This window comes from Bactrocera tryoni, chromosome 3 (genome assembly GCF_016617805.1).
Source record: "Bactrocera tryoni isolate S06 chromosome 3, CSIRO_BtryS06_freeze2, whole genome shotgun sequence".
In the NCBI taxonomy this organism is placed as follows: Eukaryota; Metazoa; Arthropoda; class Insecta; order Diptera; family Tephritidae; genus Bactrocera; species Bactrocera tryoni.
In genome coordinates, this window is record NC_052501.1 from 36,927,147 (window position 1) to 36,953,815 (window position 26,669).

Here is a 26,669-nt window from a genome sequence, read left to right on the forward strand (position 1 = left end):
AGACCTTGTACATCGATTGGAGAGTGGTAACAAATACATTAAGCTCTACAATGCCTAATTAGTAAAGCATGATCTTTGATCATGACAATGTTCGTTCCCACGACAATCGAGTCTAAGTGATCCGGACGGACGTGGCTTTTATCCGGCCAAGGACTGTCAACTCGACAGACGTACATTTTCAGACAGGTTAGAAATAAATCGTAATTTTTCAAAAAAAATCCGTTTTAGTTTGTAGGTTTTATATGATTTTACCACCGTCGTACTCGCTTAAGATAGAAAAATTTATTGATAACAATTCTAAATTCCGCTAATAACATTAACTACTAAATGCTTTAATACATACATATGTAATTTATTTACAACGGTAGCTAGAAAGAAAAGGAGTACAGCTATGTTTCACGAGGGATTGAAGGAATCTATTTGGTGGTGGTATTGAGGAAAAGCTATCATGTGTCCCGTTACGCCATGTTTGACCTTTTATTACTTACGATCCGATCGCGGTTACAGCAACAACTATTCCTGCTATTGACGGCGTTATTAAACACAAATTACCGTTTTTAATGCAAGCCAAATTAAAAGCGCTCTTCAAACTTATGAACCATCGTCGAGGTAAAGGTGCTTTTGGCGACTAACACAGCATTGCGCGTCACAGAGCAATCTGGAGTGGGTAGCGGAGAAATAACCAAAACGCTGCTGATTAAAACGATTCCGGTTTACACGCAATCGCAGAGATGTCTGCGCGCTTTGACAACCAATCGCCACAGTGACAACGGGAATGTGGTATGTACATACATATGTAAGATAATATGCTAACACGACGATACACCGATTCAACTGAAGAATTATGTGCTCAAGCAGAATTCTGGCCGCTAGTCATTTTGGTTGACTCAATTTATGTTTTTTCCTGTTTTTGGACTGTGGCGTTATTTAGTACTGTTGGTGTTGTTAATGCTGTCATGCACACACACACACACAGGCAAACACAAGAATCTGTTTTGCGCTGAGGTCCTTTTCAAGAAATCATATTACAGCGTCGAAAGCAAGCAAGCCACGAAGGCAACAACAATAATTGTGAATAACGCTAAAGACTAACTGCCATTGTTGACGGTGAGGAACTGGTCCTAATGGCCCCCGGCAATTTTCTATATATTTTTAATTCTCATCCTTTTCGCATTTCACTAATGCGGTCTGAGGGGTTGCGACGAGTGCAGCGTAAAACGAAAGGAAAGCCACATACAAACGTATGGAGAGCAATACAGGAACCTTAAGCGTGGGGAGGGTTGCGAAGCAATAATGCAGCGTGCCCAACAACGGAAAGTATCAAACTGTCAGTTTTCGAAAAATTAAGCTTCGGGCACTTTCATACATTAAAAATTAATTCACACGTACAAATGCGAGTGAAACCGCATTATGATACACACACACACACATGCATGCCTGTGAGTGTGTTTGTGAGTGCCAGCAGCAGGAGCGGTGAATGCAAAACAAAAGCAAACAAGGCAAGGGGCAGCGTGGCACTTAGTTTATGAGGTAAATGTGAAATGTCACGCATTGACAGGTTTTTGAGATGTGTTTAAATATTTCTGACCCCAAACAAATTGCAACAATAGCAATAACAGCAGCAGCAGCAGCAATAAAAAAGCAGCCTTGCACAGCGGCCAAAGTGAAGCTTGTCCGAGCGGGTTATGTCCCCGAATGCGTTGCATACGTATCGGCTGCTGCAGCGGCAACGGTAAAGCAGAGGTGTATGACAAAACTACAACAAACAACAACAATAACATAAACAGTGCTGCAGTGCATGAAAACGTCAAAGCAACACAAAACTGTGTAAACCTTCGTGACTTGAACAAAATATGATTATCAATTCGGCCCGAGGCTGCATTCCTGCATTTCCATACGAAATGCACACTCAAATTGTTGTTGTCAAATATGGGCGAACATGCACACACACACCTAATCCCCGACTCGCTTCACACATATTAACATATTTATATATGTATATATATTATATTTATGTGTATGTATATACATATATTTATTTACCTAAATGCGACATATATTTAACACAGATCAAGCCACCTAATGAACGAGTGACTCAGTGAGTGAGTGGTTTGGAAATGAGTGAGAAGCAGAAATGACTCGCCAAAGGAGCGAACTCACGTGTTTGTATGTACATACTTATGTATATATGATGGTGTGCATAAAGAAACAAGAAAAAAAATTTGTAATTATTTCATGGTTGTGTGGTTAGTTAAAAGTTTTTGTTTTTGCTCTACGACTTTAAATGTTCTTGTAGCTTTATACCCCGCAAAGGGTAGATTAAGTTTGACAACATGTTTGTAACACCCAAAAGAAAAAGCAGGAGATCCTATGAAGTATATAGAATTAGTATCAGTATACAATACAAGTACTTTATGTATATAAGTTATCACTCTGACGAGCTGCGTCGATTTAGTCAAGTCCGTCTGTATATATGCGAACTAGTCCCTTGTTCTTGAGACATCAATCTGAAATTTTGGACACGTTATTTTCTAGATCTATCTTAGAAGTTGATCTTTTGTGGGAACCGCCGATATCGGACAACTATAGAATATATATAGCTGTCATACAAACCGACTGATCGAACTAAAGTCCATGTAAGGAGAACTTTTTGACAAGATATCTTCATCAAATTTGACACAGGTTATTGTCCAAGGCACTGGTGCAACCTCCGAAGAGATTGTTCAGATCGGATCACTATAGCATATAGCTGCCATACAAATTGACCAATAGAACTTAAGATTTTGTAAGGAATATTTTGTATTTGTAAAGGGTATTGCAGTTTCGGTGCTGCCGAAGTTAACCTTTTCCATTTTTTTTTCAATTGTTGCTATACGCTGTTGATAAGCGTGTTTTTGTTGTTTAAATTTTCAAGGCGTGTAAATATTTAAAGTTGATATGGAAAGTAGCCGGCGGACAGATTGTGTGGCATTTAAATGACCAAAATGTGGCAAAAGGCGAAGGCTCACACAAAATATAAACACACATTGTTGCATACATATAGTATGCATACCAAACTGTTTGTGCTCCTCACAGTTATGCTCACTTTTTCCCATTTTCTTTGCATGCGAGCTTTTTGTGAAAAGGTAAATATTGCAGTTTAGTTTTGTTGCCGCATAGTGGGGCACATGTAGCATAGTCGAGTGCAATATAACGATGTAAACTCGTCACTCATATCAAAAATGAATTGCTTGGTAATTAATGCAAGATTTGTAAGGAGAGCTTTTACACACTTTTCAACAGAAACTTAACAATTTTTAGCAAGTTGAACATACTAAATTTCTCACGATACATTCACTCATTTGTGCACCATTGCAGTCGAGATATTCTATTGTTTAGTATACTTCATTACAAGAAATTATGTTAAATATATTTTTTATTGAAGCTGAAAGCTTAAATCAGGAAATGAAATATAATGACAGTATTCCGATACTTGTCTTTTTTTGTTATGTGAATTTCAAACAATCTTTTCTATCTTTTCAATCTTCTACGCTGTACTATATTGCCCAGCAGTTGAATCGCAAATAAGTATATTTTCATGATTCTCCAAAGAGAAGAGATATCGTTTGCTAGATTCTTCGATTGTTTCCTTTAGAGTTAACAACTTTAGACTACGGTGGAGGACATCGTTTCTCACATAGAAAGGAGACCCCATTATTGTGCGCAGAAAGTTATTTTGGAAAGTTTGAATTACTATTAAATTTTAATTCGCTGCACTGCCCCAGATATGAAAACTATAGGTCCAGATCGGCCTAAATATTACCTTATAAATTACAAACTTATTCTTCAGACTGAGGCCGGATCTTGGCTTAAGGAGACAGCAAAGCTGCACTAACTTTAATCTTAGCTGAGTTCTTTTCATTTTTACGTGATTTTTCAAAGTGCGCCTCTTATCAAGTGTAATCCCCAAATATTTTGCGCATGTGTTTGTTAATAACAACTGACCATTTAAAGCCACTTGAGGGCAATTTTTGTGCTTAAGGGTAAATACTACTTGTATAGACTTTTCAGTGTTGGTGTTGGTGTTAATGTTCCATTTGGTGAGCCACGGTTCTAGTGCATTCAATTGCATCTGCAGTTTTCTGGAAGCAGTAGTAAAGTAACCACTTGACGCTAATCAGTATCATCAGCATAGTTTACCGTCATTGTGGAGCCAGAGTTGATCACTGGAAGGTTTGTTGTATAAAAGAGCGAGCACACGACTTTGGGGTACGCCAGAACGTCCGATCGTGCAAGTAAGACTTTACCAGCAAATAATAAGTCCTTGGTAGTTTTTCTTTTAATTTTAATAATAGGCCTAGATGCCAGATTTTGTCAAATGCTTGGCGGACGTCACGTAACACGGCAGAGCAGTATTTATTATTTTCCTATACTTGTCTTACAATCTTTTCGATTACTAATTTTATAATACGGGATTTCTAATAGGACAGAAATTAATCTCTATAAAACTAATGAAAATATTTTGCTTCATAAAAGGAATCTTCTGCCGTTTAAGTTTCTTTGCCTGTTTGTTAACGGGGTCAGGCCCTAAACGTTATTATACATATACTGTCTTGATCTGTAAGCAAGTAGTGTTAGAGCCTTTTAGTCTGGGTGGTATCACAATAGGCCTGCTGAACTAGTAGTGTCGTCAGACATCCTCCAGCCTACCCACCTATCTGCCCTGCCATTATATTTGAAAGATGTTTTCAGGCAAATAACTGTCAGGGCAGATTCGAATAAATTCCAAACCATGCAACAATTGCATCATCAAAACTAGCTTTATTGTTTTTATTTTCAAAATATTTCCTACTATAAATATAAACTTTTCCATGCAGTTGAACCAATTATCGAAGCGTTTTTGCCTCTCTGATTGTGCTATCTTCAAAACATGTGTTCTGCAAGCATCAACCACCTATTTAAAACGCAGTCACTCGGTGCTAAGTCAGGATTTTACCGTGGATTACTGATCACATCCATGCTTTAAGTGCTCAAATAAATAATACGAAGGGTGATCCGTCTTCGGCGGTTGGTTTTCCTAATTTCTTGAAAGGCAACTGGCAAACAAATGTACCGTCAGACTTTACCTTTCTGCGTTGTTCTATTGGGATGGTTGCGATATGTTCAGTTTTACCAAAAAAGTGCTTAGTGCGCGAACAACTTTTGTTGGATTCGGCTCATCTCGAAACGCCCATACAGTCGACCGCCCTTTACTTCCGGACTCATACGCGTAAATCCACATCAAAAACATGTTTCGAAGCATCACTATAGTATTTGTTAATATTTATCTCAACCAGTTGACACGAGCGTTTTGGTAGAGCGATCGAAAAATTTTTGGGGAGGATGCAACGTCAAAAAAGTTTTCTACAATTAAATGTTCATTCAATATTGAATGTATCCTAGCCGCATTAATGCCTATAGCTGTTTTAATCTCAAGATAGGCCACACGACGATCTATAAATAATTTGTGCAGAGCTTCAGTAGTTTCCGGAACAATAACTGATGTTGGACGACCTTAAAGAAATTCATCTTGAACCAGCCTATCGATAAACACTGGTCCTTAAGGGGTTAGGGGTAGTCAGAGGCACGAAAAAATGAGAATTTTCAGTATTTTTGTTTTTTTGCTATTAAATCGTGTTATTTTACAAAAGTAGTATTATAGAATGTGTTGATTTGCAGTCACGAAAATTTCAAAAAAAAATTTAATTTCCAAAGTTAAAGTTGTTTGTGTTGGCCCAGTTCCAAAAAAAGGTACTTGCGGTGACAACCATAAGTCCTTGGAGATTCATCTAAAATCAATTGGACCAAAAAAATTAGTTTTATAAATAGATAAACTCGGGCCTGATCGAAGAATTTTTTTTTCAAAAATTAACAAAATGGCGGCCTCAGGAGTTTTTTGTCAACATTTTTGGGAAAAAATCAACAGTTAATTGGTCTTAAAAAATCGAAAATTTTGAAAAAAAATCGAAATTTTTGAAAAAAAATCCTTCAATCAGGCCCGAGTTTATTATGTATTATAAAAGCTGTATAAATTTCATTAAAATCTACTGAGCGGTTTTCGAGTTACAGTTGTCACCAGTCCAAAAAAACACAGTTTTGAGAAAAACGCGCTTAAAGTTTCACACTAGCGCTTTGAAGTGCCCGAGCTCTCTTTGTTATTTCTCGAATAACTCAAAAGCTAATCATCGGATCAACGTGAAATTTTCAGAGAATGTATTTAAGATATTACACTTAACAAAAATCCAAAAAAAACAAAAAATATTGAAAATTCTGACTATCCCTCACCCCTTAAAGCTTCATCGCCAAAAGTTGTATTAAGTTCATCGAGGTACTGTTGCGGCAAAGAATAATAGCGCGAAAGTCCTTGCAATTTAATTTAATTTTTTTGTCGAAGAAAATTATCAAAGTTGAAAGTGAACAACTCAAAAAGAACATAAAAATACCAAACTTTACCATAAATTTGAGAGATGCCAGATTGCAACACCAGCGTTGCCAAATCCCGAAATATAGAAGGCAACCTACGTAACCCAACAAAAAATATTTTAGTGTTGTTAAATCGCACGAGCTTGGTGGCCATGCCACAGGTTTCAACCGAAGTTGGTTTTTCCTTCCTTAGAAAGAGAAATATCTTATTTATTTCGACTTTTCCTCTTGCTACTCCCGCATATATGTGTGTATGTATTATTTACATGTTATTTGGATCTATTGTATGGTAAATATATGTATAAGTATATATGTATGTAATATAGTTAGGTATAACGAATCATGTATACTTGCGCAAGTGAATACAGTTTTCGATTTTCATAACTTTATGAAAGCACGCTTTCATTGCTCTGGGTGCATTCTCTAAAAATTATTTGCGCCAACGTCAACAACAAAAATTTTAAAATATGCCCGACGGTTGCGCGGTGGCGTTCGCTATTACTTTTGCGCTGCAATTAAAAAAGGAATATTTTTAATTCTGATTACATCAAAAGAGGCCCTACAGCCGAACGAGCGCCTAAAAAATTCCAATAACAATGTTTAGCAAGTTCCGTTTTTCCGCATATGCACATACAGCCAACAGTTAGTATGGGTGTATGTGTCTGCCAACGTCATCATGTCAATATTGTAAGGACTAAAGGCGAATTGCATACCAAAGTTCATATGATTATGTGTGCGCACAATCTGAAACACTGCATGCTGGACCTCGACCGCCGAACGGCGCTGTGACGGTGTAGTCGAACGGATCGACGCCGCGGGTGAAAAGTCGACCAAAAAGCCTGTAATTCGTAAAATCAAAATGTCAAAATTTGCGAGCAATGTCAGAGCGTAATAACAATTGCGAAGTTATAGTAAGTGCACATACACACATGCACACACATGCGTGCACGTGAATACTTTTAGCTGTGTAGTCGCGTGTAAAAGAGGGCGGCAAATGTATTAGTGAGCTGGCAGAATCGACACTGCAGGCGTTAAATCTACTATATATGCATATGTAAACGTATATATATGTATATGTATATATGTATATGCAGATATATATACGTATGTATGCAATATTATATATATATATACATATACATATATATATATATAAGTATATGAATTATGTGCAGACGTTGGTTTGTGCGCAATTAAAATATCCCGGCCGCGGGGCGGACGCATCAACGGCGATAGCACCGACAGCTATAATAATACAATAACAAGAACAATGGCAACAGTCAGAAGTAACAATGACAAAATATAAGCATTTGTGCTCATTTACATATATGTATGTATGTGCACGTGTATGCATGCGTGTGTTAAAGCTAAAGCTGTCTATGCGCGCACATGTGTGTGAGCGCGTGTTAGTCCAAGTTAAATGGCAGAAGAGTTGAGTGGAGCGTTGAAATGTGGCTGATAAAGCCAAAACAACCGCAATAATTAAGAACATATCAGCGCGCCATAACTGCCATACATACATACAAGTACATACGAAGAGAACAATAGTGGCTGAGATGTCATGACAAATGACATTACATAACATATAGGCACATGAATGCATACCGGGCTGAAACTAATGGACTTACCCTAGCGCAGAGCAAAACTGAAGCCGTACATATTACTGGCAGGAAGACCCATGATGCTGCTACCTTCAGCATAAAAGGTGTTAGTATAAATACATAACCAGTTCTTTAATACTTGGGATATGGTTTTTGATAATTTCGTCTATCTTAGAACCAGCATTAACACCAACAACAACGTCAGAATCGAAATCCAATGCAGAACAACTCTTGCCAACAGGTGTCACTTTGGACTGAGTAGGCAATTAGGAAGTAAAGTCTTTTTTCGACGAACAAATATCAAACTCTACAAGCCACTTATTATTCCCGTCCTGCTAAATGGTGCAGAGGCATGGACGATAACAACATCTGATGAGTCGACATTACGAGTGTTCTGGAGAGAGGTCCTTTGCGCATAGCGCATTCGATGGAACGATTAGCTGTACGAGATATACGACGACATTGACATAGTTCAACGAATTAAGAGACAGCGGCTACGCTGGTGAGGTCATGTCGTCCGAATGGACGAAAACACTCCAGCTCTGAGAGTATTCGACATAATACCCATCGGGGGAAGTAGAGGAAGAGGAAGATATCCACTTCGTTGGAAAAACCAGATGAAGAAGAACCTGTCTACACTTGGAATATCTAATTGGCGCGTAAGCGGAGTCTATGCCAATAAGAAGAAGAATATATGTTTCTGACGCAAGAATGTCCTTGAGAGAGCACTTGACCGACGTACAGTATTGGGAGATGCTGTTTTTGTAATCGATAGTTTAAACTCATTATATCTTTTACCGCAATATGTAAAGAAGTCGGTTATGGACGTACCACTGAAAACCCTAAAAGAAAGTGCTCGAAATGAGTCGGTGAATGGCTGGTTAGGATTAAGTAAACATCTACCTCGCCATGTGGTCTCGCGTGTTTGCATCGTTTGAAATATACTTTATAATAGCCATGTCCTGTGAGAATTTGGGTTTAGTTTAGCCTACAGCGCTATGTGGTCTTCTTTGCCATGATTTAATATTGGGTCTTAGTCGAAATGATCGTTGGCAAATGCGACAGAATATTCGATTAAGAGTGTAAGGTGTACGCTGTTCCGCTGTGAGCAATACGAGCAAGAAAGTCGATATCTAAAGGATACATTTGGTATAGACTCCATCCCGGAATAGTTAGTAAACCTAATTAGTAAACTTTGAATCTGAAGATAAATGCAGTGCGGACTCTAAAACTGTCGCAAAAATGTGAAAACACAAAGAGCCCCAGAACAGCAACGAAGAGAAATCTAAAATTAAACACACCGCTGGAAGAGAACCCAACAAACGCAACCAAAATGTCTAAGACAAATATTGGGCGTGGCGGGTTCAGATACCAACAGAGAGTTGAGTAATTTACGGTGGTACCTGAATATCGGTGCAAGACGGTAGGAGATTTATTTTGGATTAAAGCTCCACAATGACATGGTGTTCAGGCTTTCGTTGCTTCCGTCTCATAAAATTGAGCCCTAATTTCGCCGGGTTAGACATGACAGCCCGCACAAGATAAGACAGTAGAAATGCAAAAGCCGTGGATTTTTGCTCCAATTTAGAAAATTTGCTTTCAGCGAGTGTACTCTGGGTATGTATGCGCTTAGCTACCCCAGTTCCCAAGTCACGTGCATGGCTGGTCACTTGAGCAACAAAACCTGCTAGTTTTCAAATGAAGTTAACACTCGCTAAAGGCTTCTAATAAGTAGAGATTATTTTTTAAACGACTTTAACGACCCAATGAACGGGCTTTTTAGAGGACAACGGCTCTGTCAACTCGGCTGAATACTTTAAAAAATTTTGGAACTGTTTTCTATCGCTGCGACAGCAATGTCCTCATGACTATTTCCATTTACTGTGCCAAAAAATTGTAATTCAATCTGTTAAAACTATCACTTCTCTTATGATTTTTCTTAATCAGCTAAGCAAATTTGTAATCGAACGAAAAAATACGAAGCTTTGATATTCTGAACTTCAACAGATGCAGTTTTAAATAAAACATAATATTTACAAAAGTATGAATTTGTGAACGAACCTACAGGTGTAGATGTGCATATATGTAGGTACTTGTATGTATGCGTGTAGTGATTTGATATGAGAAAGTATGACTGTATTTTTAGTCTCTTACTAAAATCACTTTTGGCGTTTATGTTAAAAAATGAAATATTTGTCGTTTGTAGTTTGATTGGAAAGAATTGGATTTTAGAAATTTTTTATTCGATAAAATGTATTGTTGGTATATTTTAGGTATGCTGCTAATTCTTATGTATGAATGTATTTAAAGAGGCCCTTGAATATAGCCAAATTTTATAGTAGTAATAAATTTTCTAAACCACAACCCTATTGACACTACAAGAGGTGAGAGACGTCAAAGTTCATATGGCTCTATAAACTCTTAAATAATAAATTCGATACAACTGTATTCGAAGGAATCATAAGATTAATTTAGGTCTCAATCTTCATCTCAGGCGTTACTAGTTGAGGAAGCGAAATCGAAGGTCTAATATGTTATAGAGGCATTTTTCGCTTAGTTATGGTCCTTTATTGGTTTTGTTTAATGCCGTTTTGTGTGCATGATAGTAGTCCGATTCCGCCCATCTTCAATACCGACCTCCGTTAGGTGCCAGGAAATATGAGTACCGAGTTTCACTCGAAATCAACTCATCTTTTCATTCTGTTCATTTAAATACTATCAACAACACTATCACCCATCTAGATCATGTTCAGCACGTTGTGATAAAAAACAAGTAAGGAAGAGCTAAGTTCGGGTGTCACCGAACATTTTATACTCTCGCATGGTAAAGTGATAATCGAGATTTCATTATTCGTCATTTAAATATTTTTCAAATACCGTATTTTTGTAAAGTTTTATTCCGCTATCATCATTGGTTCCTAATGTTTATACTCGTATTATACAGAGAAGGCATCAGATGGAATTCAAAATAGCTTTATATTAGAAGAAGGCGTGGTTGTGAACCGATTTCACCCATATTTCGTACATGTCATCAGGGTGCTAAGAAAACATTATATACCGAATTTCATTGAAATCGGTCTAGTAGTTCCTGAGATATGGTTCTTGGCCCATAAGTAGGCGGCGCCACGCCCATTTTCAATTTTTAAAAAAAGCCTGGATGCAGCTTCCTTCTGCCACTTCTTCCGTAAAATTTAGTGTTTCTGACGTTTTTTATGAGTCGGTTAACGCACTTTTAGTGATTTTCAACATAACCTTTGTATGGGAGGTGGGCGTGGTTATTATCCGATTTCTTCCATTTTTGAACTGTATATGGAAATGCCTTAAAAAAACGGCTCTGTAGAGTTTGGTTGACATAGCTATAGTAGTTTCCGAGATATGTACAACAAACTTAGTAGGGGGTGGTGCCACGCCCACTTTTACAAAACAATTGGGTCCAAATATGCCCCTCCCTAATGCGATCCTTTGTGCCAAATTTCACTTTAATATCTTTATTTATGGCTTAGTTATGACACTTTATAGGTTTTCGGTTTCCGCCATTTTGTGGGCGTGGCAATGGGCCGATTTTGCCCATCTTCGAACTTAACCTTCTTATGGAGCCAAGGAATACGTGTACCAAGTTTCATCATGATATCTCAATTTTTACTCAAGTTACAGCTTGCACGGACGGACGGACAGACGGACGGACGGACGGACAGACGGACGGACAGACAGACATCCGGATTTCGACTCTACTCGTCGCCCTGATCACTTTGGTATATATAACCCTATATCTGACTCTTTTAGTTTTAGGACTTACAAACAACCGTTATGTGAACAAAACTATAATACTCTCGTTAGCAACATTGTTGCGAGAGTATAAATATAGCAGTTGTAACGGAGAGTGTACACGAAGACCGTGGAGCGTCGATTCGGCGCCCAAGAAGATCTGATGTGTCCGAGCTACACTTTGTTTAGCGGTGCAGCCTTTTTTCTTTTCGTTGCATTTGGGGTGAAGAGCAACCTGAAAAGATTCAAGAACTGCCATTTCGTTCACAAAAAATAACGATTAGTTTGGGTGCCGGTGGAACCATTGGTTCATATTTCTTCAAAATTGATGCCGGTGAGAACGTAACCGCCAATGCCGACCCTTATCGCGACATGATAACCGACTATTTGATGCCTGAAGTTCAAACTCGTGATCTCGGCGACATTTGGTTTCAACAATGGGTTTATTGAGAGAACACTTCGGTGAGCAGATAATCTGACGTTTTGTGCCAGTCGATTAGCTGCAAAGCAAAAACAATTTTTTAGAATGACAATAAACATTCCCACATTCCCATTAAATCTGAAGTTTCTGTGTTTTGTTTTTTGTAAAGAAGGGAACCTTAAATTAGATAACCCTTTTTATAGTACTCGTATACTTCCATATCTATCTTGATCATTTTTAGGCGATATAAACCACCATTAGGTGAACAAATTATTATACTCTGTAGCACCATGTTGCATAGCTCCTTTAAGGTATGATATCACACGAATGCTTGAAAGCGGTCTATCAGTTTTTAAGTCCGCAGATATCAAATATGTGGACCACAGTTCTTATAGCTGACTTTCAATCGAAAATATAGGTACATTTCGGAGATTATGTATTAAAATTCATAGCGGATATTCTTCTTATAACAGCGTGATCATAAATAAAAAATGGATCAATGGGTCCAGCGAGGCAAATTGTTGAGCCAATAACCCTACTACTTGTATACTACATATCTTTTATCATCTCTATTATTCTTACCGACATTAATAACGCGGCTTTTTTATCTTAAATATCTGCCAACTTATTGGAAAACTGCTGAAGGTATCATGATTCCAAAGCGAGGAAAACCAGGATATGATGTATCTTCTAACAGGCCCATATCACTTCTACCGATAAAATCGAAGCTTTTTGAGAAAGTTCTCATAAAACGTCTCAATAAAATCATAAAACGAAAAAGCATAATTCCAGCGCATCAGTTTGGCGTCGAGCCAACTATTCTACGATTGATCAAATCCACAGGATTACACACATTATTGAAAAAGCCTTTGAGGAAAAAAAATTCTGTTCTGCCGTGTTTTTGAGTGTTGCAAAAGCGTTCGATAAAGTTTGTCACAAAGGATTGTTTTCGAAACTGAAACTGATTTTACCGAAACAGCATTATGACATCATAAAATCGTATTTATCAGATCGCTACTCTCGCGTTAAACAAGGAGACAAATGTTCTATCCTTAGGGAAATAAAAGCAGGAGTTCCACAATGTAGTGTGTTGGACCCTCTTCTTTATATTCTATGTATTCACGCACGACCTGCCAGTAGACGGCAATCATACAACAGCAACATTTGCAGATGATACCGTGTTGCTTGCTGTTGGTAGTAGTGAACACGAGTCCACTACTAATCTCCAAAAAGCTGTGAATAAAGTCCTACAATGGGCAAAGAAATGGCAGCAATTCATAGACGGTGCACGACTACCATACTTTAATTCCGCTAAATACTTAGGAATGACGCTTGACTCAAAGCTACGGTGGAAAGTTCACGTAAAAAACAAACGTAAGGAGCTGGGCATCAGACTGAGAAATTATAATTGGTTAATCGGTAACAAATCTGTGTTATCCATCGAAAATAAGTTAGTTATCTATAAGCAAATACTCCGACCTATACGAGTATGGAGCTATGGTGCACAACTCTGGGGATGACTTAACGAAAACAATAAAAAAGTCATCCAACAAACAACAACATTTCAAAACAAAGTACTAAGGCTAATTGTCAAAGCGCCTTGGTAGTGTAGATGTGCTGATATAGAGCGTGATCTAGGCGTGAACTCGGTTAGCGCAGAAATGTTTCATCATACAAATACCCAATCTATTAAATTTACTTTTTGATTGATATCATGCATTTAAGCTAATTAGTTTTATTAAATTATAATTATCTCGGATACGACGCAAAATGTGGTAATGAAGCTAGTAAGTCCATGAGTCTTTTAGGCATCTGTTGAATACAATATGAGCTTTTGCGCAACAGTTTTCAAGAGAAAATTTTCCAACACCTGAACGTGTTTTCCGGCTTTGATCGTTAGAGACTATACACTACTACTATATACTATTCGGTTACACTCGAACTTAGCTTTTCCTTACATGATAATATTGCATGTAGAAAAAAACTTAATTAATTGAGGACGGCAATTACTTATTAAATTATCAATAACATGTCAATTGGCTTAAATTGTTGTACTTTTAAAACTCCATTTGAACTCACTATTGTTGTTCATCATCGTTGACATTCAGCAAAAGGGCCAGTACACTGTAGGCATTATTCATGGCCTGAAAGGGTACACATATTAAAAATTAATGCTTTAATTAAATTTTGAAGGTTTTTGAAAACTTGCCTTCGAAAAGATTGGTATGCCGATTTCGAAAAATCTGCCAGCACATAACACTACTGGCTTCTTCAAAGACTCCATATACACGTAAATTAGACGTCGATTGACCGCAGACATGGCAGTCCAATCGCAGCTGTAGAGGTGAATGCCCAGCTTCTCAGATTCCACAGTCAGTTCATTGCCATAGTAACAGGGTAGAAACATTTCCATAGATATAATTAGTGCGTATTGTAACATGGCTAAAAAGTGAGCGGGATTTTCGCTGAAGTGTGCCTGAGAATATAAAATTACTATTGCAAAAAATGCATTTCTTTGACTATATCATTTTCGGTTTTTACATTTTGCATATTGTAGATTATGAAACAAAGGATTAGGAAAGTGAGCATTATCTGTGATAACAAGCCTAGTGATATGACCTCCTCACACTTTAAAGCCAATCTGAAATGAAAATAAGGGAAATCATCTGCTTTAATAGTCAGTGTATTCATTGACTCACTCCTTCACACGCTGATGCATTTTAATGTTATTGAGCAATTCTGTGGTGATCGCGTCTTCCGTACCGGCATTTTCCAACCGCTCCAAGCGCATGCTGATTACCCGGAAACAAAGTGTTAAATGCAAAAGCAAATAAGCTTGAAATAAGTCGATCGTAATGTTGCACGAACAAGTGAACGGCATCGCAATACACTCATAACAGTAAATGCCCCAAAAATAAGTATCGCGCCAATCATAAGGCAACCACAAGGCATACGGCAGTTCTTTGGCGCCCATTAATGCCGCCGCAAGTAGAGCACAGAATGCCGAGTTCAATCCCGTACCCATATAGATCATCGTCAGTTTGTGGAAATTTTTTTGTGATTTTTGCCACATCTGCTCTTCGGCGCTCGTGCGTAATGCGAATATTTCACTGTTCTCCAATTCATCCACTAATTCGGCTGTCTGTTGTGCATAGTACCAGGCATTGAGTACTTTGCAAATAATGGCCATTTCAACGAGCATGTACTTTAGCACATCTATGGCGTAGTCCAGACTTTCACTGTAAATTACTTCTAAGACCATGAGGGATCCAAAGGTAAATGTAATCATAGTATGCATGAATAGCTGGTAATATCGATAATGTCGCTTAAACCAGGTACTATCTCCTCCTTGCCACAAGCCCAAAAAGGTAAGTATGGGCTCCAAAGTGCGAAAGTTTGCCAATTTATTGATAGCCATTGCTGAGGCTAACAAATCCTGACGATTGTATAAGTGACTGCACTTCGTCGAACAGAGCTGAGACCTTTTATATGTATACATTCCCTCAGCCCTAATATTGGGGGCGTGTGGTAAATCAAAAATTGAATATGACTTAATGACTTAATAATAGGGGAAGTTTTGAAAGCTTCTTTCAATTAAAAGGCGATTATGGAGAGTGCTTCAAATTGCTTGCACTCGTATTTGTAACAAATCCATATAATTCTTTCATAACTGTTATACAGCTAGCTATTAAGGAACTTAAAGAAAATGGCTCAAAATTAATTACTTTTCACGTTGGTCGAGCTTGTTTTTCTTAAGCAAATATTGAATGGATGTGTTAGAGATAGCTTTTGACTAATTTTGGGTTGACAGTGCCGAAAATGACAGCAAAAATTTCCCAACACGTAGAATTTTTTTGCTGCAGTCAACGCGTGTGGAGGTGAATGCACCACCAATTACTAAAATGACAAAAATAATCGCAAAATATTCGAACTTAAATACGTCATCAGAACACCTCAAATACCTCACAGACCTCTAAGCACATTACTCGCAAATTTTTTCTTCAGATTTGTTCAGTAGTGGTATAATGTGTCACAATTTACACATAACGGTTTGAATAATTTTTGGTTTAAGTTATTTCCATTAAATCCTCTGGAAACTATTTAAAAGTTGTTTTGCCTATGTGGCAAATCCGGGTTCACAATACTTGAGATAATTCAGGGTTTTCCAAGAAGAGTGTTATGATTTCTTAGAAAAATACGCTAATTGTTAAGGAAATTCAAATGATTTTTATTTAATGTGAATTACAATCGATACAATTAAGTTCTTAATATAACATTCTTCAAATGGCCTCTACGGCTACTTTTGTAGGAACGAATTCGATGAACCCAATTTTCGAGCACTTTTTGCACTAAATCAAGTCGTATGCCATGAATAGCACATTCAATATTAACTTCTAAAGCTAGAACAGAAACTGATTTATTGCTTAAGACTAATGACTTCAAATAGCCCTCCAAGAAGTAGTCTAATGATGTTAGATCACAAATTCTTGCGGGCCATTCAATGTCACATTTCCTTCAAATATTCGAATCTTCAAACTTTTATCACAGACTCCTTTGTTGAACGTGCTATGTGGAAAGCTCCGTCTTGTTGAAACTAGACTTTGTCGACATCAATTTTTTCCAAATGCGTCCAAAAAAAGTTTGTTTTCATCTATCTATACCGCACTCCATTAACAGTAACGGTATCACTAGCTTCATTTCGAAAGAAGTACGAACCGTTGGTGGAATCAGCAGTCCAACAGCTTCAGTTCTTAAGTGGGAGTCATTTTATACGGATGCAAGCCTAAACCTCAACCTCAAAGCTCAACTGCGCTAGGTTGAGGTATGAGACAGTCCCAATTCTTGAGAACAGCTTGAAATCGACAAACACGCTCTTCAGTAACAATTGCCTGAACGGCATCAATGTTTTCGTTTCTTCGAGTTTTACTTCGAGAGTTCTTACTCTTATTAACACTTAAACATTATGAAAAGAGAATGTACAGGGTCCGGTACTCGAAGTGTAACCCATTAAAAAAGCCATTAATTCGGTTTGGAAATTTATTTTTATTTATTTTAAAATACAAAATGCGTGAAAATAATTATAAATTCAGGACCAATTCACTTTTGCTCGATATGACCACCTTTTGCCTTAACTATGGCCTAGAGACGGTCAAAAAACGAATCGCAAGCTGCCCGAATGAGACTTGCCGGTATTTTGGCCCACTCACGGACAATGACTTTCTTCATCATCTCGGGGCTGGTGTATTTTTTACTTCGGACCTAGCTCTCCAAAACAGCCCAGAGAAAATAATCCATTGGATTCGCATTTGGTTGTTTTTCAGCCATTCTTGGTTCACTCGCGCTTTGTGAGACGGTGCTGAGTCTTGTTAAATCGTCCATGGTTTGCGACCGAAATGTTTGTTTGCCCACGGCTTCAAAGCAGCCTCCAGAACACTTTCCCGATAATATGTCGCATTTACTTTGACGCCAGGTTCGATGAAAACAATTGGAGAGCGCCCATCTGCGGTGACAGCGGCCCAAACCATTATTTGTGGCGGGTGCTGCCTCCTGGTGGCCAACCGATGACATAGATTATCGTATGAACGGTCGGTCAAGTAAACCCTGCCGTTTTGAGAGTTTACGAATTGCTCAATTAGAAACATTTTTTCGTCAGAAAACACAATGTTCCGAGCTCAAGTTTTACTTGTTGCTGCTTCGGTGTGAGATCGTGGGCCTTTTGGAACTTGTAAGGCTTGACCTTCAGCTCATTTTTCAATACGCGACGGATGCTGCGGTCGGATATTTTTAGTTCTTTAGCCATTTGATTGGCACTTCGTCGTGGATTTTGCTCAAGTCGCTTCTTCCCTTTCCGAACCATCTCACGTGGCATTGCAGTCTTTTGATGATCACTTCCATGGCGTTTTGCGATGCTATCAGTATCATTGTAACGAGTGATGGTGCGATAAACAAAAAATGTATTCACATTAAGGTGTTTGAGCTCACGAACAATTGCTGGCTGTGATTTTCTAGCTAAATATAAACCAGTCACACTATTACGTTTGAGTTCCATCGCTGATCCCTTTTGCGTTCACTTTTGGCAAATTTATAAACAGCTGATTCCTGTGCGACAGCTGCGCTAACGGTCTGAAGTCGGTTACACTTCGGACCCTGTATACTCCGAATTTTCAACTATTCGAGGAATAGCGAGCAGAGGTGGACGATTATTATGATCATAAGATGACAAAAGCGCACAAAAAGTTGCAATTGGGGAGCGATTATTTTGATAATAATTGAATTGAATTGAATAATTTGTTAACTTGGTTCTTACGTACATATACATATCTTTCTAGAATGAAATTGTAAACCTGACTGAATATAAGGGAAACAGAAATTACAGATCATGACATATTAAAAATGGCCTAAACGACACTTAGAAATCATATCATTGCTATTGAAAACCCGGTATATTAAAAGAGGTTAGGTGCAATTGGAACACGTCTCCATAAATGAGAGATATAACTTAGAATTATTCGTTTATCACTGACACTTTGCTTATATCTGAAAATATTTTTAATGTTATTTATTAATATTGGTTGAATGGACTTCAATTTCGCTGGATTGTTGGGTATTAATATCAAATGACCTTAAAAAATTTCAATTTTTTAAAGCTGGCATGATAAAAGTTATGTGTGTATACTATTTCCAATTTCTAATATCGATATCTTACTCCATATTATGAATATGATCCCGGTAGAATTATGACGATGTAAGTCATAAATACATATTCTCTCTCTGAATCGTGTTTGAAGCCACATAAATATACTTAAATCAAACGCTTTCTAGGAACTTTTAAAATAATGTCGTGATAACTTTTTATTCAAAGAAATGCGCTTGAAGTTTAGGTTTTACCGAGGCCAAGACCTTTTGAAAAAAAATGTTGGATGTTATACGGAATCGAGGACGAACCAAAGACCTTCGCGATTAATCGAAAGGCTTATGTTATCGTTGTTTGGAACAATTAAAGGCTTGGCTATTATTTTCGGGCTTATTATGAAGTAATATTTTAATGCACCTTAATTTTACGAGACGACCATGTAAGCATAATGGAAAGCAATCACCTTGCATAGAGCCTAATGCAGGTCTGCTCGATTTATTGCTAAGCTTCACTGTTGGCAAGAAAATGTGCCTGCATATTTCAATGAAACCTTACACATGTTAAAATTGGCCGGTATAAAGTATTGAAATGTCAAAAACCCTTACATTCGGCTATTTGGGCTTCGAACGAAGGCTAGAGAAAATGTTTCCAAGAAAGTGAGTAGTACTCTGACCAATATATTCGGCATAAAATCCACTAATTTAACAAAATAATTACATATGTATATGAATTGTAGTAAATAGGGTTGAAGCTGTTCATGAACAGATTTCATTCTTAGGCATCAACGGTATATCTAGTATTATTGTATATTCACTTCATTTTGTTAAAACATCTTAGATATTAGATAGTACATTATAAAGCTAAATCAAAGAAAGATTCTAATCCTTATATTAGGTATATTTCCGAGCTAGAAGAAGTATTGATCCATTTTTTTTTATTTTACTGAAAAGCTTGATTTTTGAACTTCCAAAAATTCAGTTTTTCAACCCAAAACAAAAACTTACTTTTCAGATGAAAGTTGCTTTTTCAAATATGAGATATTTAATGACATGTGAGATGATCTGTGACAGTGGAGCATGTGTACCGAGTTTGATCAAAATTACCCAACTTTACTCCAGTCATCGCTGGTACGGACATCCGGTATTCAATGGAACTCCTCATCCTGATAAATTTGATATACATTAATCTATAATACTAAATATCTATATCGATTACTTAGGTGTTACAAACAGCTGTTAAGTGAACTAAACTATTTTGACTTGTGCAACATGTTGCCAGAGTATAACAAAAACTAATACTCGTAAACTTCATTGAAGCAAGGGGTGATGGATTGACGTTATATAAGTGATATGTATAATCCGTTTATGTGTGTGTGCTGTATTTGCATAAAAGTCTATATGTACATACATATTTGTGGTATATATGATGATAATGAATATCTCGTTGGCTTTAGAGCCGACTGCTAACTGCAGGCCACTTTGTAGGGTATGATTCGAAAATAATTGCTCCGCTGATGACGGTTGTCTGGATGATAATGTCGGTGTTCGTTTGCGCTGCAGCTCATACAGAAATACAATCGGCAATAATGATGTTGGCGCTGGATGCAGTTGATGACGAAAAAGAATAGAATTAAAGCCCAGCGGCTAACAATTTTAATATGGAGGTATACTTAGACAAGCGGGCGCTTAGCGATAAGTGAGGAGGGCGGCCAGGTAGCCGGCACGGGGTGCGGGCCGTGGCAGAGATGATCACAATTTCACAGCTGTATAAAACGACAACACCGCAAGCTATGTATAATAACAACAAGAAAGCTGCAGCAGCATTGATAGAAATAACCAGCGCAATGACAAAATAGCAACAACACAAATAGAAGCAGAAACACACAACTGTGGCAGGCAGCAAAAGCAATAGCTATAACAAAGGCATTGGCAACATTTTTCAGCCGCCGGCGATTCAAAGAAAAACTTGTGATAAATTAACCGCGAGCAATATTTCGAAACAAATATGCCAGCGGCGATTCAGCTGTAATTAGTGTAGCGTCTCAATCGGCTGTAGGGTTGGCGCCGGAATGGGCGGGTCTTTGTGAGGTAGCGCGTGCAGGGTGCGTGTGTGTGGCACCGTGTGAGAGTGGCGGAAGAAGCGGCTGGGACAAGGGCCTTCAATGAGACAGCAGTACCGCTTTGAGGGAAATGAGAGCGTCAATGCAACAGGGCGACCGTAGAGAGGCGGTGATGCTTTTGCTGACGCCGTCGTCGTCGTCTCTGTCGCTGTCGCCGACATTAAGCCCGCAAGAGATACGAGCCTGCTACATGCAACATGCAAATTTGCGACTATCGCAGCAGTTAGGTGCCAAGTCGTCGTTTGGTAGTCGCGCCGGGCGACTGAAGGAATGCATTCAGACGTACGACATCGAAGCCCGAAGTTATGCAAAGGCGTCGTGCTTGAAAAACTCGCAAGCAATCCGGCGAGGTGGCAGCGAAGCAGGGCGAAAGGAAGCAGCGCAAAGCCTGAGGCAGCAATGAGTGCAGACGCGCACACACACAGAAATCTTAGACTGCGTGTATGACAGCGTGGTGAAACACAGGAGGACACGAGGGGTGGCGTACAAAGAATTGATATACGTGGCATTTATTGTTGTTATTGATGGCGACGACGGCGGCTGCGGCGGCAGTGTGGAGAAATTAACGCCGACGGTCATAATTTCATTCGCATTTAAAACCATCTCAGAGCTCATTTTATAAGTATAAAGTGCGGGCACACAAGCTCTTGCATATGCGTGTGCTCTCGTTTGCTCTTCATATCGATGTGTATGAGAGAGCATACTAACATAACGGTTGTGTGTGGAAAGCTGAAGTTAAGCTTGACACATTTAAGCGAATACAATAATTGTTCCATAGTATGAGAAGTTAAAAGTGTATAGTGGCTGCTTCATCAGTTCGAATGTTCGAAACCGTTTTGTTCGATTCGAGATGAAGTTTGTGTACCTTGAACAGGGTAGTTTGCCACGAAGTTTGTAACACCCAGAAGGAAACTTTGGAAACCCTACAAAATAATAGTATATATGTATATACGAAACGAAGATATCTTAGTATTTTAGCCTTAGCTGTCATACAAAGCATCGATAGGAATCAGGTGCTTGTATGAAAAACTATGATGAGATATGCTCACCAAATTTCGTATGGGTTATTGTCTAAGGCAACGGTGCAATCTCCGCAGAAATCGTTCAGATCGTATATTCATAGCATATATGTAGTTGTCATACACACTGAACGATTAAACTCAAGTTCTTGTATGAAAAAATTGTTCAAAATTTTATTTCTCAATTTCCCAAAAGTGCACCTAATAAGATTTCTATTCTTGTTTAAATTTTCGCCTAATGTGAAAAGCATTTGAATTCAAATTTAATTGGGAATGTTTATTATCATTCCAAACAACATTTTTTGCCTTCTATTTTTCAAAGGTTATCTTTTTCAAATTTTTAAATCGAGCATTGCGACTGGTAACTGGCAAATGACACGCGTAATGTTTTGCTTTAAGGCCTGAATCGAAGCGTGATTGTCCGCATAGACTTCAGACCTTATACATCCCCGAGAAAAATGTCTAACGATGTGATATCATACGATCTTGGTGGCCAATCGAACGGCCGCAATTTTGCTATTATCTGCTTACAGGAGTGTTCTCCCAATAAATCCAATGATTGTTGAAATGTGTGACAGAGATCGCGAGCTTCAATTTCGCCATTGGACCGATGATTCCACTGACCCGCTTGGGAAGGTCGAGGGACTTCAGTTCTTGCGCTAGCTGAAATGCCAAACAATACTGAACAAAAATAATATGACAGCTTGACACGACTCACGCGTGATCTGTCAAAAAAGACTATGGAAAAGAAGTACAACTACTTAGATTACCCGTTATTTATAATGCCAGTTTACTTTGAAAAATAAGCAAACATGGAAGTGCACAGATAGATAGATGTCTTAAATATATGATTTATTTCAGTAAAACCCCTTTAATTAGCATATCTTTCATAACTTACCAGTTATCTTTTTAAGAACCCGGCAGATTAATGCCATCGTATGATGACTAAATCAATATTGAAACTATACCTTTCTTCCAATACTTTTAGATCTTAGCTGAACCGCTCCCTTTGTTTCTCACTGTAATTTTCTTAATTATCCGAAAATATACTCAAATGATTACGGTGATAGTTTAACTTAACAAATCTGCTCCTATTTTATATTAAAAAAAAATAATTAAAAATAAGGAATACTATTTGAGTTTATGAATCGTTTGCGCGAATTCGATATTCGTAAAAAGAGCTCGGAATTGTGGGATGACAATGATTCTTTGTGAGTTTTTCGCCAAATTTTCAACTAAAATCGTGCCGCAACCGCCGTATTCGCCTGATTTAGCTTCGTGCTTCTTCTGGCTAGTCAGCAAACTCAAACGAGCGCTGAAGGGAAACCGTTTTGAGTCAATTGAAGCCATTAAACGTGAATCGCTGCGAGCATTAAGGCTATTCCGGGTATTGACTTTGACAACTGTTTTGAGGATTGAAAAAACGTTGGCACATATGTATGTATTGGGGCCAAGGGGGATTACTTTGAGGGGTCAACATAGATTTTGAAGTATAAATTATGAACAATTAAATAAGCCTTTAGTTTTAATTAAGTATTTGTTGTTCATAGTAGTAGATATCTCCAAGCTTAAAACCTTCCGCATAATTTTTCGCACATTTTCGGTAAGGAACCTGAGAGCGGGTATCACGCGCTGCTAATATTCGCAATTTAGGTGCTCAAAACCCTGATTATGACTGGAAAAATAAATTTTAATAAATAAACCGATAACTAATCTACATAAATATAAGCTATGCTGTAATCATAAAAACAGGAGCACATTCAATAAAAAAAAATCGTAATTCTGGGCAACCAAGTTTATTTTATTTTTAGCTGAGTGATTAATGAAAAAAAAAAAAACAATTTTCTTCGATTATTCGTTGTTTTCTTTTTAGCGTGGCGCTATGCTGTGAGCTAGAGATGTTGGAGGTGAAAATTTAGAGTTTGAGGGGAGAGAAATAAAATTTTGTCTCAAAACTGATTTCATCGTCACGTGGATATTTTTTAATTGAAACAACATTACAATTTTGATTTTATTTTAAGAAAGAACATTGTGACAAAAAAGCGCCCTGAAATTGTTATTAAATAGCCCGGGTAAGTGATATTAAAAAAAATATTTTTCTATATTGGTAAGACTGTCCTTAAATACTATGCAGCTGCTTAAGTCCACTCACCTTAGCAGTGCATTACGATTTTTACAATGGATTAAAGAAATCGAACAAAGATTATGTCTCAAATTTTGTATTTCTAACCAAATTTCGTGTGCGGACTCGTTGCGAATGTTTCAAAAGGCTTACGGTGATTAAAAAACAAAAGCCTAAAAGTGGTACAAAGTCTTTAAAAACGGTCGAGGGATCGTTGAAGACATGCCTCGTTCTGGTCGACCTTAGACCTCTCCAACTGATGAAAATTTTAAAAAAGTAATGGATATGTGGTAATATCATCAGGCAAGTGTTAGAAAGATGGCAAGAGAGCTCGACATCTCGTGCGAGTCCATTCGAATGATTTAGGGTGAGAAACGCGTTCTTGCTCGATTTGTTTCAACTTGTTTTTAAAAAAGAGTGCGATTGAGATCGAATTTAAAGCCAAAAACGCAATGAATACAATCGATTCACTAATGTATTCACCATATTTGGCTCCGAGTGAAATTTTCTTGTTCCTCAAACTGAAATTGCCGCTCCGTAGAATCCCTTTTCAGTCGATCGAAGAGATAAAATAAGATTCGCTGAAGGAACTGAGTGCTCATACAAAGTGTTTCGAGGTCTGGAAAACCCGTTGGCATAAGTTTATGATTTTTGTGAACATGATGAATAATATGGATACCAATTTCATTGCAAGCGAGTCGGGAATTCCGAAAAGGTGGCTTGAATAGTTTTTAGTTTATTGTGAATCGTTGATGGATTTTTTGAGTAAATTTGATATATTTTGATGTAATGGATTTTTTTAAGACTAAAAGCCTTTGGATGCAAATTTGGTCGACTGAAATGTTGAAAATAGCAAAGGCATGCATGCATTCAGCTACCATACATAAGAATATGTAAGAGATTTTAACATTTCAGCGCTTTGAATATGAATGAATGAACAAAGCGGTGCAACTTATTTCTCCGCGCAGCAGCACAGTTTTTCATTTTCCCGACTTTGTTGTTGATTACATGTGGCGCCAATTATTCTCATGCAACTAAAACTTTTTCCATTGATGCCACTCTTATGCGATCCTTGCGCGCCGTTCTACACTCGCACGCTGTCTGTGTATTTGTTTTGCTCGTTTGTGGCATTCGTTTCATTTCATTGCGTTGCGATTTCTGACGAATTTCGCGCATATTATTTCTTTATTCGCTTTGAAATGAGTTTGTGTTCCTGTGCGCGTGTGTGTGTGTGTGTGTATGCATATAAGTGAGTTTGAGTGCGCTCGTAAGTGTGTGTGTGTTGTTGCCGACCGTTGGCCGCCGGCGCAAATGCTCCAAATTGGCTTGTAATGCCTTTTTTAGTTTTGTTGTTGCAATTTTTGATTTCAAGTTGTAGTTGTATAAATTGCGCACATACATACATACATACATACATGCATGTGTGCAGATATAAATGCCGTTATATTTATATATGTATGCATATGCGCATATAAAACATATGTAGATATGTATTTGAAATATATCAATGCGCTCGCCACACACACACACACTCACATATATACAACATGCCACACACTCAATGTGCTGCTTTGTTGCCGCCAACGTTTCCCGTTATTATTTCAGCTAGTATTCTCTGCCATTGTTGAGGCAATGCCTGCCAACCACTACACGCGTACACTGGTCTTGTTGTTGTTGTTGTAAATGCATTAAGCTTTATTTATATGCTCGTGTGTTCCTGTCGCTTTTGTTGTAGTTGATTAAAACACTATTTGCCACAATGTGACAACTGAAATGTGAGCACTCATACCGTTATAAACGCGTACTACTACGTATGTACATACATACATACATATGTACATATGCAAATTCACTTTTACGCACATAGACGAAAGCACTTACAATAACAAAAATCTTCATAACGATAAATAATAGCAATGCTGCAACAATAACCGCCATATTGGTTTCCGCAACAGCTGCAACTCTTCCTATGCACTTAATTGTCAAACAGCGGTGACAGTCAGCTGCATGTACATATGTATGTGTGTATGTGGTATCAGCAGCTAGTGGTGGGGTGGCAGGCGGTAGCAACAGTAGCGTTTAGTGTATAATATTTAAGTTCCGCCGTTGGCGTATTTTAGCAATTACATACGCCTTACTGTATGCTATAATAAAATGAGCACTTTTCCAGTGGCATAATTACCCAACACATTAACGTCAACGTAGGCGCGCACTAATGCACGCACAGGCGCCGACTGGCTGCTTCTTAAGCTGGCTGTTGCACTGAATGAATGCGCTGTCAATCTTTCTAAATACTTACCTAAGTATTTCATTTCTACTTCGTTTTTAGAATTAATAAATTAAGGGGTTACGACAGTCTGGGGTAAATCAAAAAATCGAAAATTGTTCCGATCTTATTCATTATAAGCACAAAGATGCAGCGTTATTAGAAAACCATGCTCTTTCAATTTTGTTAAGATAACCACCACACAAGCTGATATATGCGGTATAAAGTCACCCGGAAGTTCGAAATTCTTTATATTGGGTATATGGGGCCTAAGAGAAGTA

The 26,669-nt window shown here is 37.9% G+C and overlaps 2 protein-coding genes across 3 annotated transcripts in view; one reads left to right on the forward strand and one right to left on the reverse strand.

Annotated features, from left to right (window-relative positions):
- LOC120772161 (BTB/POZ domain-containing protein kctd15-like) overlaps positions 1–26,669 on the forward strand; it is a 114,745-nt gene that overhangs the window by 11,516 nt on the left and 76,560 nt on the right. The window lies entirely within an intron of this gene.
- On the reverse strand, positions 14,307–15,648 carry LOC120770124 (odorant receptor 94a-like). The gene is made up of 4 exons (XM_040097304.1): positions 14,928–15,648; positions 14,770–14,869; positions 14,438–14,704; positions 14,307–14,372 (listed from the first exon to the last, which is right to left on the reverse strand). Exons 1-4 carry the CDS (start codon positions 15,644–15,646, stop codon positions 14,307–14,309), a joined length of 1,152 nt encoding a protein of 383 aa, XP_039953238.1. The 5' UTR covers positions 15,647–15,648.